At 37.9% G+C, this 18,941-nt stretch overlaps 4 protein-coding genes across 4 annotated transcripts; 3 read left to right on the top strand and 1 right to left on the bottom strand.

Moving 5' to 3' along the window:
- Window positions 1-2,539: 2,539 nt before the first annotated feature.
- LOC101311515 (DNA replication complex GINS protein PSF2-like) lies at window positions 2,540-5,485 on the bottom strand. The gene is made up of 8 exons (XM_004307464.1): window positions 5,288-5,485; window positions 5,119-5,193; window positions 4,921-5,035; window positions 4,111-4,210; window positions 4,001-4,031; window positions 3,825-3,920; window positions 3,290-3,442; window positions 2,540-2,790 (listed from the first exon to the last, which is right to left on the bottom strand). Exons 1-8 carry the CDS (start codon window positions 5,333-5,335, stop codon window positions 2,770-2,772), a joined length of 639 nt encoding a protein of 212 aa, XP_004307512.1. The 5' UTR covers window positions 5,336-5,485; the 3' UTR covers window positions 2,540-2,769.
- Window positions 5,486-6,484: 999 nt separating this feature from the next.
- Window positions 6,485-9,243, top strand: LOC101311222 (triosephosphate isomerase, cytosolic-like). Its single transcript, XM_004307463.1, has 9 exons — window positions 6,485-6,626; window positions 6,798-6,873; window positions 7,035-7,158; window positions 7,449-7,533; window positions 7,677-7,809; window positions 7,908-8,002; window positions 8,287-8,365; window positions 8,776-8,858; window positions 8,977-9,243. The coding sequence occupies exons 1-9, from the start codon at window positions 6,588-6,590 to the stop codon at window positions 9,022-9,024; spliced, it is 762 nt and encodes a 253-aa protein (XP_004307511.1). The 5' UTR covers window positions 6,485-6,587; the 3' UTR covers window positions 9,025-9,243.
- Window positions 9,244-10,669: 1,426 nt separating this feature from the next.
- LOC101310935 (protein kinase APK1A, chloroplastic-like) lies at window positions 10,670-14,751 on the top strand. Its single transcript, XM_004307462.1, has 6 exons — window positions 10,670-11,160; window positions 12,331-12,614; window positions 12,891-13,026; window positions 13,123-13,265; window positions 13,376-13,499; window positions 14,093-14,751. Exons 1-6 carry the CDS (start codon window positions 11,109-11,111, stop codon window positions 14,557-14,559), a joined length of 1,206 nt encoding a protein of 401 aa, XP_004307510.1. The 5' UTR covers window positions 10,670-11,108; the 3' UTR covers window positions 14,560-14,751.
- An 847-nt stretch (window positions 14,752-15,598) lies between these two features.
- LOC101294613 (protein kinase APK1B, chloroplastic-like) lies at window positions 15,599-18,931 on the top strand. The gene is made up of 8 exons (XM_004308808.1): window positions 15,599-15,766; window positions 15,880-16,136; window positions 16,352-16,403; window positions 17,002-17,240; window positions 17,508-17,643; window positions 17,771-17,913; window positions 18,012-18,183; window positions 18,546-18,931. Exons 2-8 carry the CDS (start codon window positions 15,897-15,899, stop codon window positions 18,929-18,931), a joined length of 1,368 nt encoding a protein of 455 aa, XP_004308856.1. The 5' UTR covers window positions 15,599-15,766; window positions 15,880-15,896.
- The last annotated feature ends 10 nt before the right edge of the window (window positions 18,932-18,941 follow it).

Here is an 18,941-nt window from a genome sequence, read left to right as displayed (position 1 = left end):
TGCGGACATTTGGCACGCTGTGAGTTAATGATGGCTCTTCTCCTAAAATGACCGAACAACCAAAGTCATGCTTTTCACTAGTGTCTAGAGCAAACAAAACTGGTTCATGCCTTTCGTACTCGATGGTCGGTTAGCTAGGACCAGGAAGCATCCTGCTAAACATTTACCCAAAAACAAGAACCATCCTGTGTTCTTCCGCTGCTGACTGTTAAGTGATGACATGACATTAAACATGAATCATATTTACAAGTTACTTATCTGTCGAATGAGTTGTGCCATGTTGGTTAACTTTCATCGTGATAGACAACCTCAAATCTCTTGTAGAGCTAACGACATGATGTCCATCTCTACCCGGAGGGCTAGTCGATCACGAACAAAGAGTCTATATACAATGTGTACTGAGACATTAACGTAGAAGACTCTTATGTAACTGTGCAAACAAATTGACTACATGTGAACTTTGAACATAAGCAGCATGTAGGATAAGAACAATATCTCACGGCCGAGTGCAAATTAAATATCTTCAAGCTACTTGCTAATCTTGCTGCATATGAGAACAGGTTCATGAATCATTACCAATCCAAACAGGTTGAAAAGGAATAACGATGTAAGATTTTGACCAATCCCTGATTACCGAATCACTACGCCACATCCTTAAACATAGCAGCACACTAGGGAAGACCAAACTATAATGTATTTACCATTGACTTCATATACCAAACACATCGTATTCAATCAATCCTATTCTATCCAACATTTTCAAAATTTAAAAACACCCGCAAACTAGGCCAAGCCAGGCTGGAGGTGGAGGCCATGGGAGCAAAAGCATATGCAAAGACTGAAAGGAAATGAATAGACTAATACTTCATGCATCTATCAGTTTGAAATCTGAGTATTTCTGTTAGGATAAGCTTGTAGCAATAGAAATCCAGATAATTCTGCCCTACAATATCAATGGGAATCTAATGATTGCAAAGATCATTGGGGAAGTGGACCTGGAATCAAATAATTGATGCATAAAATAAATACTTGGGAAATTGTTTATGAGAACTAGGCTTGTGCAACAAACTAGCATATATCCAAAGTTCTATACAACAGATTAGTTTATGATGACTAACTATGTTGAATCACAACCACAGCAGGAAGCAACTTTTAAAAATTGAGTTCGACAACCAACTACTCCTATTGAATTTTCACACATGATTAAAGCATTTAACTTGAACTATTTAGCCAAACCCATGAACTGCATCCAGAATTAGGCTAAAAGGGTTTCTCACTTTAAACCCTTTTTGGTTGGCAGACTGAAAGTAAAAGCACTTCCCCAGTAGTGCTTCCAAGTGCATTTCAACTTAGTTTTCCACGAAAAAAGCACATATATGCTTCGAGCAGAAGAGCTATCGAGTAAAACTGTAAAAGCACTTCTTACAGAAGCACTGCCAGACAGGTTCAGCATTTTCTGGGAGGGAAAGGGGTTTCTTGAGGGTTAGGCATATGCAGCATCAGTCCCCTCTGTCTAGGGGTTGTATATGTTGGCCTAACAATGAACACCAAAACTAGACAACCAAATGCATGTGGCAGAAAGACTATTTAATACCATACCTCTTTGATTAAGAGTGGAGACAGAGGGAACATGAGGCATGTTATGGCTCAATCTACTTGGGCCACCGGAATATCCAAACGTCCATCCTGTATTTGTAAACAAGATTCTCTATGATGACTCTAGAACTCAATATAGGCTGCTAGGGAATAGTAATATAAATATATCTAGATATTATATACTTATATAAATCTAAAATAAAATAAAATAAAATAAAAGGAGGTAGATGCTGCAAGCACTTGTCTTCTTTTTTCTTTTCTTTTGAATGCTCAACTCTAGTGTGTTTTGGTGAATGCATGATCAGAAACAGAGCATTGTTGGTATTGCAAATTGTCCCCACCTAAAGCTATTTCCCAGACTCGCCAAAAAAGAAAAAAAGAAAAAAAAGATATTTCCCAGCACAGGGGGATTGGCAAAAGAACACTCATTCACATGCAACTTCATGTCCAAGAAGAGCATCAATAATCTAGTTTCAGGACCAGATTTAATTTTGCAGTGAAAGAAGCCAACAAAAAGTTAATTTAATTGAAAATAGGGAAAGAGGATAAATGCTTCTCATGTGTTGATAAGTCAGAAACATCCATTAACTGGGAAAAAAAGGAAGCTGCTGCAAAAGGCATTCATTTTATATGCATCAAATGTCAAGCAATCACTAAACACATGCTATAGTACATAATTATCAAAGGTAGCTACCCAAAGCTAGATATAGTACAAGAATGATTTAGACAAACTTTTTGAAATGATCATGGCAGCTTTATCAATGCCTATAATCTGCATGTAGTATAAACACATGCTATAGTACATAATTATCAAAGGTAGCTACCCAAAGCTAGATATAGTACAAGAATGATTTACACATTGAAATGATCAATGCAGATTTATCAATGCCTATAATGGCAGATTTACAAACAGGCATCAAGAATTGTGACAGACATGGAGTATGACAAACAATAGGCATCATAGAAAGGAAAAGGGAAACTATGGATCATTTACAACTATGAATGAACATAAAATTAATGAATTGTATAAATTTTAGTAACTTTAATAGAAAGCATTATTAACTACAACAAGGATCCTGCTTAAAATGTTGTTCAGAGCATCACTACTTCCCTGGTGAGCTAATTAGTGTTTCTGGCGGAACGAAAAGGTACCTGTTGACACCATGAAAGCATCTACCGTTTCCGCAGAGGTCGCTGAAAAAGCAGAATATATAGTCAGAAATTGTATCAACTGTCTTTTTATCTGTGCCTCTGTATGTGTACTTTAATAGACTGGCATTTTTTTGTGAGACATGAATATCCAAGAAACATACATCAAAAGCATGAGATAATTAAAACGGCAACTAGCATTGTGAAACATATACCACTGTCACTTTTGCTTAATGAAACAAGTGATCATTACTACAGTTTCACCTCCTTGATTCTATTAACAAAAGAGATAAAACAGTTTGGATCATAAAGGACATACTTCATGGATGTATATGTGTGTGTGTTTATATACAGGATCTAGTAAGAATTTCGCGAAATAACCAAATTCTGACTATGATGTGAAGAACGCATTACTCAAATTGATACTGAGCTTTCTGAAAAATATAGCATGGATATACTAGTTCTTACAATAAATGGTCACTTCACCTTCCTCAATTCTACTTAGGAAAGAAAACAAAAGAGTGTGGATCACATAAGCACTTACTCTTTGTACATTATCCGTTGCTTGTGGTCGTCTGGGAGGCATTCTCTCCGGATTTGGAACCAGGTCTGGACTGCCATGCTTATAAAATGCCTGTAAGGCTCTCCCGACAAATGGACGAACTAAATTCACTTCCATGGCCGAAAGATTTTTAACCTGTAATTGCAAATGTAATTAACTCCGGAACACAAATCATAGAGGAAAAGTAACAACACATTAACATAGATGTACTCAATGCTCTTCTCATTAAGATGGAGACACGCTCAATGCCTTCTGGAACAACATTATACATTTCATTCAAATGTGAAATGAAAGATAAACTTTAGTTGAGAAATTACCAACCATCCCACATTTACATATTAATCCACCCAAACAATAATGAAAAATTTAACTGTTCAATCCCAGGATGCCGAAAAGCTTAGTCCAAAGGGATTTTTGATCTTAGGACTTCAAATCATATAATTTACAGGTCTCATTACTTTGAAATTTCTCAGTACTCCAATTAGCTCAGGCAAAAACACGATAAGAAAAAACATACCTTCACTGCAGAAGAGCGAGCATCCTCAAATGATTCCAAGCTAGTCTCAACCTTATGAAACCTTACATCCCTAATGTCTTCAATAAGAGACCTCACCTATTAGAAAGAGCTTTAGTGAGGTTTGTGAAAATACCAATGAACCATTCAGTAAGGTTACATGAGAGTCTTCAACTTACCGTATATACATCAGGAATATCACCGCGTGCACTGTATCAACAAAATGGCAGCTGACATCAAAACACTTGTACAGTAAAACATAGATGTCGTATAAAGTTTTTGTACTTACTGATCAAAAAGAAGCCTTGAAATTTCAACATAATGGAAAGGTAGGACTTGAAAGGATTCCTGAGAGTCACGCTCTGCTTCCAAAGTCTGGCTCAAGTTTTCTAGTCCCAATAAAGAAAGTTCAATTAGAAAAACCTCCCCGTATTCTTCCTCTACTTTTGACTTAGTATGTCTTATTCTTGAATACACGAAGGAATGAAATCCAGAATGATTGTTTGTTAGATAAGTGAAAATGCAATAAGTAAAGTGATATATAGGGAAGACATAGTTTTAAAAAGAGATAACTGCTTTTGGCAATGATCTAACTGGTTTTGAGATCGGATCCACATATAAACTAACACATTATGTCCTGAATCGGTTAGTGGTTAAAAGAAATCTAAGCAGTGACGTAAATGCCATCCCCAATCATCCCTAATTCTCAACACTGCCATGACTGCAGATAATATGAATAAAGCAACACCACTCCGATACGTTCCAACAGCACAGGCTGAGTGTGGCCAAGAGACTAAAAATTCTGCACTAAAGCATTACTAACTTGATTATACCTAAAAGTCCTATCAATGTCCCATAAACTATTCCAACATACATACCAATAATCTATAGCATCCAATACGAAACACTGTTCAAATTTTTTGCATTAACAGGCAGCTCCGTAATGTTAATGAGAACAAGTTTACAGCTATAATCCAAATCAATCCGCATTCAGTAGCATAATTTACAAGCTCAAACAATCTAGTTAAGTGGATTTCTCGCGAATTCCCGGACAATCAGCATCATAAACCAAACTAAATGCTAATGAGTAAACACTCACCGACCGACATCCAATCTGGGAGCCGAATTGTACATTTCCCCCTCTTCTTCAGCGCAATTGCCAACCACAGCGGTACTTGGGCAGGCATTTGAGGGAAGAATGGACCAAAATCTCCCTGTAAGCAGTGAAAAAAAGTTACCAACCTCTGTAAATCAACTCAACTAAGGTCTAATTAGATGTAAAAACTGAAGAACATACACAGATTAAAGTGAGTTTGTCCATTCTCATATTGGGGACAATCTCCACCAACTCGTCTTCGGCCATGAACTCAACCTGGGCATTTCAAATTTCGAATTGAATAAGCGTTAAAAATCGAAATAGAGAACTAATTGAGGCAATTAAACAGATATTAGGGAGAGAGATGAACCTCTTCGGCGGAAAAGATAGAAAGATGAGGGTCAGATTGGCCAGCCATCGGTTAGATTAGTACGGAGATGAAGATTTAAGACCAATTCGGAAGCAATTAAAGTTCAATAGAGGCAAAAGAGGGTCGGAGATTACGGGCTAGAGAACTGGAACTCCAGAGACTGGTGTATCGAACTAACTGTGCTAACTCTTTTTTGTTTGTTTGTTTTTTTGGTCAATTGGTATTTATGAACCCTAACCTCTGATGGCGGGAAATGAGTTCGCCTTTTAACTTTTTTCTAGGTTGGAATTAACGTTACATTATTCACCGTGGTAAAACGGTAGAATAATGAGTGATTGTTTTTGCACCTCTCATACTCTTAGTCACATTTTTCTAGTGAATTACATTGGTGCTCATAGGGTAAAATGTTTGCTTGTTTAGTTGAAGATATTGATACTTTCTGTATAGTACTGTGTATTAGTTAGATTTTGTTGGGCAAATTAGATTGATCCGTTAAGTGAACACATTTGTTTTTGTAGTAACAACATCGCCTCTCATGGCAAGATTGCACTTCTTATGCATAACTAGTACTATTTTGTGAAGCAATGTATTGATGCAACACCATGCATGCTCTAGAGTATGATAAACAGATAAAGCAATATCCAAAATTATTGCGTAAAGAGATACATTTTAAGAACTTCACAGCCAACTACAGTAGCTGATCGATCGAAGCAGAAATGAAATAAATTTGAAAATTTAGGATCGTAATTGAATTGACTAATATTCTTACTATCTCTATCGCGATCATTTCTATTATCTCAGATTATCAGACGTATCACGTAACACAACTACTTAGTTCAAGATATTTTTTGTACACATAAATTTTGGGCCGTTGGGCCGTATGTGTACATTGTACACGATGGGCCGTATAAAGTAGGTTTGGTAGGAATCCGTGGACTCAGCTCGCCTCGGCTCCACCTAATCCGCTAATAGCCAATCCACGATTTGTGACGCAGGAAAGTGAACCCGTGCTCCAGTGAAGTCACTTTTCTACTCATTGAATACAAATATCTAAACAGACCAAACTACCCCTCACTCCCTCACTCTATTCCTCCAAGAATATTCTAGATCCTTATCCTCCAACCGTCATTTCACAACACCAAGTGGGCCCGCCGGCCCAATCCAATACTGGCAAGTATCACCCCCTTGCGCACCAAGAAAAAGCCGAAATAAAAACAGAGAAAAGGCCATCACACTCCGTCAGTTCTATTCGTCTCAGCCATTTTCGTCACTACCGAGAAATCTAATCTTCGAGAAAAAAATGGGCCGGAAGTTTTTCGTCGGCGGCAACTGGAAATGCGTAAGTCTCCGATCCCGATCCCTCTTGTTATGATCTGTTTGTTTTCGCCGCGAATCAGATTCCGATCAGTCAAAACCGATCGTTAGGTTTTTGGTATCTGATTCGTTATTCGCTTTGAGTTTGATCAAATTAGGGTTTATGTGCTTATGTGTGAGTTGAATCTGAGTGCAGAATGGAACAATCGATGAGGTGAAGAAGATCGTGAACTTGCTCAATGATGGAAAAGTGCCGTCACCAGATTGCGTGGGTGAGTAAATGCTCTGATTAGCTAGTTGTTACTAGTTGGATTAGATTTGTGAGTTTTTACTTTTTTTAATTGGTCAGATTTGGATTGGAGTAAGTGTGAGTCTGTGATCTGTATGAGTTATTTGATTGTAATTTTTTTTTACTGTGTTGATGTTGATGCAGAGGTTGTGGTTAGTCCTCCGTATGTGTTTCTTCCATTGGTGAAGAGCACGTTGAGGCCAGATTTCCAGGTTGCGGCACAGAACTGCTGGGTGAAGAAGGGCGGTGCCTTCACTGGTGAAGTTAGGTGTGTCTTCATGACTTCGTAGTGACTTTTATTTCGACATGATCTTGATGCAACTATTGTCTTGTGCTACTTTTCGTAGTTGGATCAATTTATCCCTATAATGAGTTAGATTATGTATTCATAGTTTGGAATGTTTGATACTGTTGTTACTATAGTTGGAAACAGATAGGCATGCTAGATTTGTATAAATATGTGTATAGTGTATTTGCATTTATGTATTGATTGAAGAGTTTTTAGTCTTATCTGTTCCATGTTAAGTAACTTCAAGCTGATTTGCTGTGTGCATACAGTGCTGAGATGCTTAAAAATCTTGAGGTTCCATGGGTCATCCTTGGTCATTCCGAAAGGAGAGCTCTTTTGGGTGAAACCAATGAGGTAATTTCTTCCCCTTGTTGAACTTGTATGTATATCTATATGGTGTTGCCATTGGATTTAATCTTTTGCTTATCACTGGACAGTGGTTATCTTTGCCTGTTGTTAACAACATAGTTTCTCATTCTTTGAACACTTTGTTTCAGTTTGTTGGGGACAAGGTTGCTTATGCACTTTCCCAAGGTTTGAAGGTGATCGCCTGTGTTGGTGAGACTCTTGAACAGCGAGAAGCTGGATCAACTGTTGAAGTTGTTGCTGCACAAACCAAGGCAATTGCTGGTATGAATCAAAACCCCTCTGTGGCTCATTTTGCAGATACTCTTTAGAACTTTGATTTCCTTGTTAAGATTGATTTTAAATGTTGTTTTTATTTGCAGAGAAAGTGAAAGATTGGACCAACATTGTTTTGGCTTATGAGCCAGTGTGGGCTATTGGAACCGGGAAGGTTGCATCTCCAGCTCAGGCCCAGGAAGTAAGTTGTGCCTTACTCTGTTTTGTGGATGTAGATTAGCCTTTGTCTTGTGTTTTGCTTTTTATTGTATTTATGGGTATAATTGTAAAGGATGATTAGTGGAAACATTCTCTTTTGTCCTTATGTTTGAGAAAACAAATGTTTAGTAAATGGAATTCAAGTGAACAAGTTTTTCTAAGCTGTTACCCACCTCTTTCTTGGTGATTTCCTTGGATATGTGTATTATTCACTGTAACAGATTCCTCTATGTCAGTTTATTCACAGTACTTGTCTCCTTACAACAGGTGCATTGTGAATTGAGGAAATGGCTTCATGCAAACACAAGTCCTGAGGTTGCTGCATCAACCAGGATCATATATGGAGGTGCTGTTATGAATCTCTACCACATAAACTTGTTGTTTATCTGTTTGTGTAGTTTGTCCTTGGTTCAATTAGTTTTCTCTCGTGTTTCTGCATATATTAGAAGCAACTGTATTATATATCTGTTAGCTGATGAGTTTTATTCAACTCTGGTTTTGCTCTTGTATACTCTTCTGGTTTTGCTCTCGTATACTCTTCTTACTTGGTCATAATTATTATAATGAATCAAAGACGTATGTTTTTCTCTCGCTAAGAATTCATGATCTTGTGGTTGAAAATTGCATTGGGTGTGCTATTGACTCTATTTGAATACCATTTTTTCCTTTTTCTTTTTAATGGATGTGATGGTGAGACTCTTCTGAAACTAATTTTGCTGTTCGCGTTCTCATCACTTGTTTAATTGTATTCCTCAGGCTCTGTCAATGGTGCAAACTCCAAAGAGTTGGCAGGTCAGCCTGATCTCGATGGATTTTTGGTTGGTGGTGCTTCTCTAAAGGTAATGATAATGATGTTAATTGAGCCTGTGGATGTTACATGTTAATCTTGTTCCTTTGGTCATAAAGTGTTCTAATCTTATTTTCTTACATCTGTTCCCTTGCTGCTATTTTCTGCAGCCCGAGTTTATTGACATTATCAATGCTGCTGTGGTGAAGAAAGCCTAGAGGTTTGGTACTTGAGGAAGAGTTTGGTGACTTCAAGTCTCATGTTCATGTCCGTACAATTTTACAAATAATTATGCCTTTTGTTTTCCGATCAGCACCCGGTTCTGGGTTTTCCCTGTATGAACAATCTACAGTTTTGGTGCTTTTAATGTTTTTGCGCTAGCTTTTAATATGGGATCAAAACAAAATGTGAAGTCAATGGAGATTGATGATCAGATGTAGCAACTTTCTCTTCTTTTTTTTTTTCTTTAATTAAAAGGATTCCGTAATTGCTTGAAAGAACTGAGCCAATCTTTTTGTTCTACCTGGAAGGCTTTCAAGCTTTATGGTTTGATGGTGTAGTGGTGTATATCGAGTCATCATCACTTTCTTATCTTTTCATCTTCTGTAAAGTTCATTTGCTGAGTGCCTTCCACAGAAACACTATCCAGATTGCGTTTTGTTTCCCCCAAAATATCTTGATCCAGATTTTCGAGCTGACTAATGCCTCTATAGGGTAGTGGTTCTTTTTGACTCTTTCGTGAGGACTCTTCAAGATAGCCAACATTTCATTGTCAGTCTCATAGATCATAGATGCATCAAACCAATAATGTTAAACAAAAGTCGTTGATGAGGTTCGGTATGTCGTCGTTGACTTAATCGGAAAACCCCTTCTGTCCCTTTGAATCGCCGACGCCCGTGAGCCATTTCTGATGAGTTTGCTGTCATTTTCCATGTGGATCTTATTTTTATACCAATGACCATCCAGAGATTAGATTAAACATAAACTATACAAGATTAATGAGAGTTGTTTCAACATTGGCTGAAAACTCACAAGCAAAGGAATATTAGATTAGCTTGATTGTCAAGGATTACCAAACACATGCGATCTTATAATCGCAATAATGTCACAATGTTTAATAGAGGTCCCTAATGTTTAACATATCTTTTGCACCCTCTGGATAGTCAAAACTAAATATTGTTAGGCTGGAAAAAGTCCAACATCGACTCTTTTTCTTGTGTGTGTTTTTCTTCCACGTAAAATTCGTCCTTTCACACACTAAAATGCAGAATGCGATGGTATTTGATGTCATTGTTCATTTTTAGTCATAAATTGCATGTGGTGAGATCACTTCATCTATTCAAGGCAATCATAGCATGCCACAAAAATAATGTACTCGTAAAATGTATGTGGTAAAGAAACTACGGAATGTTTTACTAAATTAGGTTGTTTTTAATGTGTTGTTTCACTAGATTATGACTTGTTTTAGACATATAATCGATGTTTCTTATTTATCACATTACATTAGTGATTTATCTATTAAAGTTAGCATCACGTAATTTACTAATCTCATCTATACACTGACTCTAGATTCTCTTTTTCTATTTTGGATGGGTACTTCTATGCTCGTGTTTCTATCTTTGACGGGTACTTTTTATATGCTAGTGTTCGAGTTTTCACACCGCCTTTAACGAACTCCAGGCTGAGAACTAAGTAGTTCACCTCATGTGGTCCATAATCATATAGTTCACATTCTCTGTTTCTACTTTTGGTTAAATTCTTGCTTTTGTGAATAAACCTATACCAAAAATTTCAAGACAAAATTGTACAGGTTGCAGCCATGCAAAGCTGTCACTTGTTACACTTCAAATTTCTCATCCACCCTCTTCCACTCTCCCTAAAAACTCTACAACTTACAGATAAAGAAAAGAACCTTCAAATGGGAGGCCGAGTCAACCCTTCCACTCTTTGTTTTTGTCCTTCGCGAAGGTCCCTGAATTTTTAATCACAGAACTTTCCCAGAAGCCTAAAACCCCACACAAGCCTCCAAACTTTTCATGCTAATAATCAAAGCTTGTGGGTTTTCCTCACTCAATTGCGGGTTACGCATGTTGGTCACCGTTAGGTGGTTGTAGAAACGCTCGAGCTTTCACACTGGGAAGAGGAAGAGGAAGAGGAAGAGGAAGAGGGAGGACGTGTGTTAGGACATCATCTTTGATTCACGGGCTTCACTTTTTGCTGTTCTCAACTTGTTTACACTAGTTGGGTTTTCTTCTTGTCTTTTTTTTTTTTTGACAGAAACAGAGCTTTGAGGTTTGCTGTCATGGGTTCCTGCTTTAGTTCTAGGATCAAAGCTGATAGCCCACTTCGTAATGGTATGTAGTTTTTGATTCATGAGCTGGTTTCTGTTTTGGTTTGATGATAAAGTTTTGTATTTTTTTTTTTTTTTGATTGAGAGTGTTAAAGTTGGTTGCTTTTGATTGATGAAACATGCACCAGAGTGTGTATTAGCTACCGAAACTTCATTTGGCAACTTGGGTTTTTGGTTTCAGTAGCTGCTTCTGATCATTGAAGTTTGATTTTTTTGGTATTACCATGCTGATGGAGTTTGGGGATGTTAAAGTTGGTTATCTTGGATTTGATGGATCAAGCACTAGAAACTTCATTCGGCTACTGGGTTTTTGGTTTCACTATCTGTTTTTGATCATTTAAGTATGGGGATCATAAAGTTTTAATCTTTTGGTGTTACTATGTTAATGAAGTTTGGGGGTATTACAGTTGGTTAGCTTGGATTTGATGAATTGGGCTCTAGTCTATGACAGTTCTGAATTGGGTTCTTTTTGTTTCAGCATCTGCTTCTCAACATTGTTCTTTCTGTTGGGTCCTGCTTATATGATTGTTAATTATTGCTGCTCTGGTTGATCAGAAATTAGTGACATAAAGAGGGAGAAACTGGAATCTTAGTTCTAGTTAGTGGTCATATTCAAGTTCAAATTGAGAACAAACTTCTGAGTTCAAAGATTCGATCTTTGTTCTATTTACTTTTGTTAAAAGGAAATGGATTAGATTCCATGTCTATTGCTTTAGAGAGGAATATCAAGAGAATAAACATTTCTAAGGCAGTCTTTTTTGTGATTTCTATCATTTTCTAAGATTCATTTAATGAAGCTTATATTCTTCATCAATTAAATTAAATATGAGATTGAGTGGGCAAGCTGGTTTTCACTACACCCTTTAATTGTTATTTACTACTACCATATGATAGCTTTCCAATCTGATACATTGTTTAACTGAGCCTCTGATAACATGTTAGATTTAGATTACCATTTGTAGTACCAAACTAAAGTTCCAAGGAATGAGCCAATGCTATGTTATTATCAAACTAATCATTTTCTCTTCAAAGTCATGGAATACCTTGATTAAAATCCTTTTCAAGGACAATGGGTAACCAACATTAGCCTTATTACTGATTACGCAGTGTTGGTGTAGAGTTTTGTTTACATCTGTCATGTACTCGGGGTTGATCTCTTATGTTGCTTGTTTAGGGAACTCTAATAGCAAGGTGTCATCTGTCTCGGTGCCTTCAACTCCTCGAACAGAGGGTGAGATCTTGATGTCCTCCAACTTGAAGAACTTCTTCTTTAATGAACTGAAAACAGCCACCAGGAACTTTCGTCCTGACAGTATGGTGGGTGAAGGCGGGTTTGGTTGTGTGTTTAAGGGCTGGGTTGATGAGAATGCATTAACAGCTGCAAAGCCTGGTACTGGAATGGTTATCGCTGTGAAGAGGCTTAACCAAGAAGGTCTCCAGGGTCACAAGGAATGGTTGGTGAGTATTACTACTTTCATTTGCTTGCGCTCACTTCCCTGATCTATTGTTCATTGCTTCTTGGTATCCTCAAAATTAGAATTTGCTCATACTGATGGAGTAGGGCACAATAAAAAATTTGAACACATTCATTTTCAATTTATTGTAGTTGAAGGGCAATGTATGACAGAATCTTATTTTTTATTGCTCCTAAATAGTTGGTACAAATAGATAATACAGCATGTAATAAGTTGAGGGGAATGATTCATTAACTTTGTGGTTCTTCTTGACCTACAGGCAGAAATCAACTATCTTGGACAGCTCCGACATCCGAATCTAGTGAAGCTGATTGGTTATTGCTTGGAGGATGACCACCGGCTTTTGGTGTATGAATTCATGCCTCGTGGCAGCTTGGACAATCATCTATTTAGAAGTGAGTTATAAACTGCCTTCATTATTTGGACATTTACTCTTCTGTAGGAAGCAATACCATCAACATACGAGATGGACTAACCTGTTGTTGGAACAGGGGCTTCTTACTTTCAACCACTTTCATGGTCCCTTCGTATGAAGATTGCCCTTGGTGCTGCTAAGGGTCTAGCATTTCTTCACAGTGATGAGGCAAAAGTGATCTATCGGGACTTTAAAACTTCTAATATCCTGTTGGATTCAGTAAGTGAAATGCGTAATTGTTGAACTTTGTGGCTTCTAGAAGACTTCTGATAGACTGCTCATAATCTTTTGTTTGTTTATTTATTTATTTTTTCATTGCAAAACAACAGGCCTACAATGCCAAGCTCTCTGATTTTGGATTAGCTAAGGATGGACCAGCAGGTGATAGAAGCCATGTCTCAACAAGGGTCATGGGAACATATGGGTATGCAGCTCCTGAGTACATGGCCACAGGTACTTAAATTTGCAGAAAGGTCAAATTATGAATTATGCACATATTAACTTTCTTGTAGAAGACTTAGCAGTTAGGACAGATGTCACAAACTAAATATATCATCTCTCCATTAGTCCAATTTGACTACTGGATACGGTAACCAAAATATTTAAGGTCTGAAGTCTGAACCAAAGCCAATTCTTATTTCATTGTGGGAAAAAGGGTAATTAGTGACATGGGCAATGAAATCTTCCATTGTTATGTGGTAAGGGGTTGATTTCTGATTTTGTTCACTTTTACTCAATACCTAAGGTAGCATCCAATATTAGCTTTTATATATCATGCTCACTAGCTGGAGTATTTCCCTTCTCCAATCCACTGATATCCTACTAAACTCTTTTGTCAGCCCCATAATTGCATGAACAAATCCACTTTACTTTTAGAGTAAGTTCTACTTGAAATCATTAGAATCAACACATCTCACCCCCAAACAGTTAAACTTCCCTACTATTTTGCTCAACTTTGTAAACGGCTGTTGGCTTTGTTAACCAGAAATAAAAACAAGCTATTATGTCTGCTTCTTTCTGATCCTTGTATCTTTCTTTTTTTGAAGGTCATTTAACCGCCAAAAGTGATGTGTATAGTTTTGGGGTTGTTATGCTTGAAATGTTGTCTGGAAGACGAGCTGTGGACAAGAACCGGCCGACAGGGGAACACAGCTTAGTTGAATGGGCCAAACCTTACCTTGCCAGCAAACGTAGAGTTCTCCAAGTTTTTGATGCTCGTATTGACGGCCAGTATTCTGTAGCTGCAGCTCTTAAAGCTGTTAACCTTGCAATTCGATGCTTATCAACAGAACCCAAGTTTAGGCCAATCATGAGTGATGTGGTGAAATCATTGGAGCAGCTTCAGGAAACTGAAGACATGGAGGGTCCAGGACCCTCTCAGAACGAACCTCGCCAAAATCTCCCTGCCAGTTCAAGTAATGGTCCCCAAAATCGAAGGAGAAGTATGAATGAATCCAGCAGTGCAAGAAAAGCTTCTCTTCACAGGCCAGCTGCTTCGCGCGGAAATTCTTAAGACATCCATGCACGGTCTACTATTACTTTCATTGATTCAAATCAAGTAAAATGGTGTTTCATGCCATAGAGGAGGGGAGAGCGATGGAGAGAGAGGGAGGAGAACAAGGAGGGCATATATATATTGAACACTGTAATCTTGTAATGAATGTGTACTACATAATCGATTATTGTACAGCTTTTGTTCTGTGAATGTCTTCATCATTACTGTTCTGTAAAGCATTTTGTTTCGTGTAACATCATGAGGTTTAGTCCTCAGGAACTATTGACCAGGTAGTAATGTGCAACATCAAACTATAGGTCCTGCTCAGCTGCCACACAACACAAGGATTGTTTGGCTGCTTAGTACTCTGCAACATCAAACTGTAGACCTTGATCTTCTTTGATAGATGGAATGTCCATTAAAATAGCTAAACATCAACAACTTACCACAACTCATCACTTTATGTAGAGAACAAAACGAAGAAAGGAGCTCTGGAAACACAAAAAACACCAAGAGGGGAAGAATTAGAAGATCAAATAAATTTTCGTAATAGGTGTATTAAGAAATGAAAAAAAAAAAATAGAAACAAAAAGGTTTGAACAGAACAACAATTCTGTGAGAGTTGAAAACGTGTCGACTCTTTCTCCTCCCTCAGTTTTCAAGAGCTGTCTCAGTCTCTGGTCCCCTCGTATGCTTCTTAATCATCGTCGATGAGTCATCACTCATCAGCCGTTTGAACTCGGTCAGTTTCTTTCTTTCTTTCTAAATTGTATACAAAGCACATATGCAAGTTACTACACTTTTGTTTCCTTCACTATTTAATTGACAAGTTCCTCAGTTTCTCGATTTCCAGCTTCACTTGAAGAACTGAATCAGCTTCAGTACTCAGGAAAGTCGATCAGAGTCGTCGGAAGTGATCAGAAAAGCCGCAACTGGCTTCAACAAAATGCAGAAGAGGACAACTGGAGCAACAACGCTGCCATTTGCGAAGAAGAGCTGATTCACTAAGCTAAAAAGTCAGTATTGCCCCCACGATCTCGGATACGTTTCGTTTCCGATGCGTTTCCGGCGTTTCCAAGAGCAAATTCTTATTCTACAAGCTAATTGAGGGGATCAGAACAAATTTCTCTGTTTCTTGATTTCCAGCTTCTCTTGGAGAACTGAATCAGCTTCAATACTCAGGAAGTTGATCAGAGGAGTTGGAAGTGATCAGAAGCTGCAACTGGTAATTCTCTAGAAATTTTTTGTTACAAGTCGATATGGGATCACCAGAAACCTTGATGGGAATTTACTGACTGAATTGAACACGTGTGTTCTTGGTAAATGCATGACTTGCAGAGTTTTCCATTGAAGATATGGGTGGGGGAATTCGTACAAGCGTGAAGGGTTACCTCCTTTCGCAGCGGATCACTATGGCTTCGGATACAGTGCATGAAAACGAGAGCAGCAATCGTAGTTTCACTGCGCCCTTAGCAGCCGAAACTGCTGATACAGAACAAGAGACGAGGATGGACTTGGATACAACTAACTCATATCGGTTCGGGAGGTTTAGTGGTGTAATCCGTTGCTTGCCAATATTGAGCTTTGCTTCAAAGGTATATTAATCAAAGTCACACATTGGTAATTGGTTAATGCATTCCATATGTTGTCACTTGTCAGCCATACCTATATGGTATATGCTACTGGAAAAATTGAATCTGTACATGTATGATTTGCCATTGTGTGCATATATATGTTCATGTTTCTTCCCAAACTCATCAGCTAGTATTTATCTTCTTCCCCCCACTTATATTGTTTAGTGGAATTGCAGAGCAGGGTTTCAAATGGAACTAGCATCAGAGCTGAGAGCCTGCCTTACAGAGGTATGTTTGGTATTCATCCTCTATTTTTACTGGTTTGTTATATTAAATTTTACTGGTTTGTTATATTAAATGTTCGTAGCTGAAAAGTTGTTTTCCGGCCTTGTCCTTTCATATATGACTAATGAGGGTATATCAAAAGGGTGGACTGTAGTAGATACTAGACACAATGAACGATCATCATTTTAAAAATCGATGGAAAATTTTGCTTTATTACCACCTTTTAATTGTGATTTTCCAGTTTTTCACTACACCAAAGAATAGTTTAACAATAGTAAGTATGGTTTCTAAGGTAGACAACAAAAACAAGGAGGCCGGGAACTAAAATTGGGATCCAGCAATTTACTTTAGAAATCTCTGACAACAAAACCTACCGGCTCAAATAATCTGAACGTTCTAAATGCCTGGATTAATTCAATATAAGTTACTGATGAAAGCATCAAGTCTGAAACAACAGGACACCAACAGTCCTACTATACTTTTTAAAACTCCTTCTGTCATATAATTGAAGGTTGAGAATGTAAGTTGCTAATTGCATTTTACCTCTTATGTTAGATGTATTGGGATGAAATTCTAATATCAAAGGTATCATTTGTCTCAGTGCCTTCAAATCCTCGGACAGACGTTGAGATCTTGCTAAAGAGCTTCTTTTTTAAAGAACTGAAAACTGCCACCAGGAACTTTGGGCCTGATACTGTTGTGGGTGAAGGTGGTTTTGGTCCTGTCTTTAAGGGGTGGATTGATCAGAATTCATTGGCAGCTTCCGAGCCTGGTACAGGAATGGCTGTTGCTATAAAGAGGCTTAACCAAAATAGTATGCAGGGTCGGGAGGAATGGTCTGTGAGTATCACTTTTATCTTCATTTTTTTACATGCACTCTCCTGATATATGGTGTTTCCATTTGATAACTGAAATTGCTCATGTTAGTCAAGTATGGTAGATCAAACATTTGAGGACCTGGCACACATTAATATTAAGTCGACTGTAGTTGAATATCAAATCTTAATGGATTTTGCTCATAGTTGTACTTGTTACAGATATAAGTGATGATGCTACATGTAATATTTTGACATAAATTTATTGACTTTATACTGCCTCTTAAATCAGAAAGAAGTTTACTACCTCGGACAGTTGCGTCACCCAAATCTTGTGAAGTTGATAGGCTATTGTTCAGAGGATAACGAACTGCTTCTGGTGTATGAATATGTCCCCCGTGGCAGTTTGGAGAATAATTTATTTAGAAGTGAGTTATGATCTTCCTTCACCCTTTAGCCACTTGATCTTTCAAAGAAGGCATTACCATCAATTAGGAGATCAAACATGTCTAATTTTTATGCCTTATATGTTTGGATTTGAATGTTGTGGAACAGGGAGTTCTAACTTAGTTGAACCACTTTCATGGAATGCTCGTATGAAGATTGCCCTTGGTGCTGCAAAGGCTCTAACATTTCTTCACAATGAGGCACAACTTATATTTCGTGACTTCAAATCATCTAATATTCTGTTGGATTCAGTAAGAGAAACATTTGAGTGCTGAATCTTATGGCTTGTAAAAGACTTCTGGATTTCTGGTAGACTTGCTCACTTCATATTTTTCATTGGAAATAACAGACCTACAATGTCAAACTCGCTGATTTTGGTTTGGTCATGGATGGGCGATCAATCAGACACCCAGGTGCTAAAACAAAGGTCATGGGAACATATGGATATGCAGCTCCAGAGTATTTAGAAACAAGGGTCTTGGGCACATATGGATATGCAGCTCCCGAGTATATAGCTACAGGTATCTTAGTGTATAAAGATATTTTTGTTCAAATACAGAAGCAATGTACCCTGGAATACTTTTGTACCATTATCTATATTCTGTGCAATTTGTCACCACAGATGTTTTTCGTCTCTTAAGCAGGCCAGGTTTCCGTCATTCATTCATTTGTAGAAAAGAAAGAAGTGAGAGTAATAAAATATTATGGACCAGATACAACACACTCCATTCTTGATAGACCCCCCTAATATACCTGATGAATGACCAGCTTCTGCTATTTCAATTCTTTGCTGTAGTTTTTATGTTTTAGAGTATATACAGATTCCAAAAGTATTACGTGAGCTGGTTTCTGATCTCTGTTTATCCCTTTGTTTATGTTGAAGGTCGTTTGACCACCAAATGTGATGTGTATGGTTTTGGAGCTGTTATGCTCGAATTGTTGTCTGGAAAACGAGTTTTTGACAAGAACCGGCCACCCGGGGAACAGAACTTAGTTGAATGGGCCAAACCTCTCCTCGTCAGAAAACACAGAGTCCTCCAAATCTTCGATGGTTATATTAAAGGCCAGTTCTCTGTGACTAGTTCTCTTAAAGCAGTTGACCTTGCCTTTCAATGCTTATCAAGAAATCCCAAGCTTAGGCCAAACATGAAAAATGTGGTAAAAGCATTGGAGAAGCTTCAGCAATCCTGTGACATGGATGACTTGAGGATCTCTCAAGATAAACCTTGCCAAAATGCACAAGCGAGTTCAAGCAATGGTCCCAATTAGTGGAGGGAGA

This window comes from Fragaria vesca, linkage group LG7 (genome assembly GCF_000184155.1).
Source record: "Fragaria vesca subsp. vesca linkage group LG7, FraVesHawaii_1.0, whole genome shotgun sequence".
Taxonomy (NCBI): Eukaryota; Viridiplantae; Streptophyta; class Magnoliopsida; order Rosales; family Rosaceae; genus Fragaria; species Fragaria vesca.
Note: the sequence above shows the minus strand (reverse complement) of the source record. Positions and strands in the feature narration are given on the sequence as shown.

Coding starts and splice junctions, on each gene's coding strand:
- LOC101311222 (XM_004307463.1), top strand. CDS start 6,588: ATGGGCCGGAAGTTTTTCGTCGGCGGCAACTGGAAATGC. Junction 7,534..7,676: donor TTTTGGGTGAAACCAATGAG/GTAATTTCTTCC, acceptor ACTTTGTTTCAG/TTTGTTGGGGACAAGGTTGC. Junction 7,810..7,907: donor ACAAACCAAGGCAATTGCTG/GTATGAATCAAA, acceptor TTTTATTTGCAG/AGAAAGTGAAAGATTGGACC.
- LOC101310935 (XM_004307462.1), top strand. CDS start 11,109: ATGGGTTCCTGCTTTAGTTCTAGGATCAAAGCTGATAGCCCACTTCGT. Junction 11,161..12,330: donor TGATAGCCCACTTCGTAATG/GTATGTAGTTTT, acceptor TTGCTTGTTTAG/GGAACTCTAATAGCAAGGTG. Junction 13,500..14,092: donor TCCTGAGTACATGGCCACAG/GTACTTAAATTT, acceptor CTTTTTTTGAAG/GTCATTTAACCGCCAAAAGT.
- LOC101311515 (XM_004307464.1), bottom strand. CDS start 5,335: ATGGCTGGCCAATCTGACCCTCATCTTTCTATCTTTTCCGCCGAAGAG. Junction 5,036..5,118: donor ACAAACTCACTTTAATCTGT/GTATGTTCTTCA, acceptor CACTGCTTACAG/GGAGATTTTGGTCCATTCTT. Junction 4,032..4,110: donor TCAAGGCTTCTTTTTGATCA/GTAAGTACAAAA, acceptor TTGTTGATACAG/TGCACGCGGTGATATTCCTG.
- LOC101294613 (XM_004308808.1), top strand. CDS start 15,897: ATGGGTGGGGGAATTCGTACAAGCGTGAAGGGTTACCTCCTTTCGCAG. Junction 16,404..17,001: donor TGAGAGCCTGCCTTACAGAG/GTATGTTTGGTA, acceptor CATTTGTCTCAG/TGCCTTCAAATCCTCGGACA. Junction 18,184..18,545: donor TCCCGAGTATATAGCTACAG/GTATCTTAGTGT, acceptor TTTATGTTGAAG/GTCGTTTGACCACCAAATGT.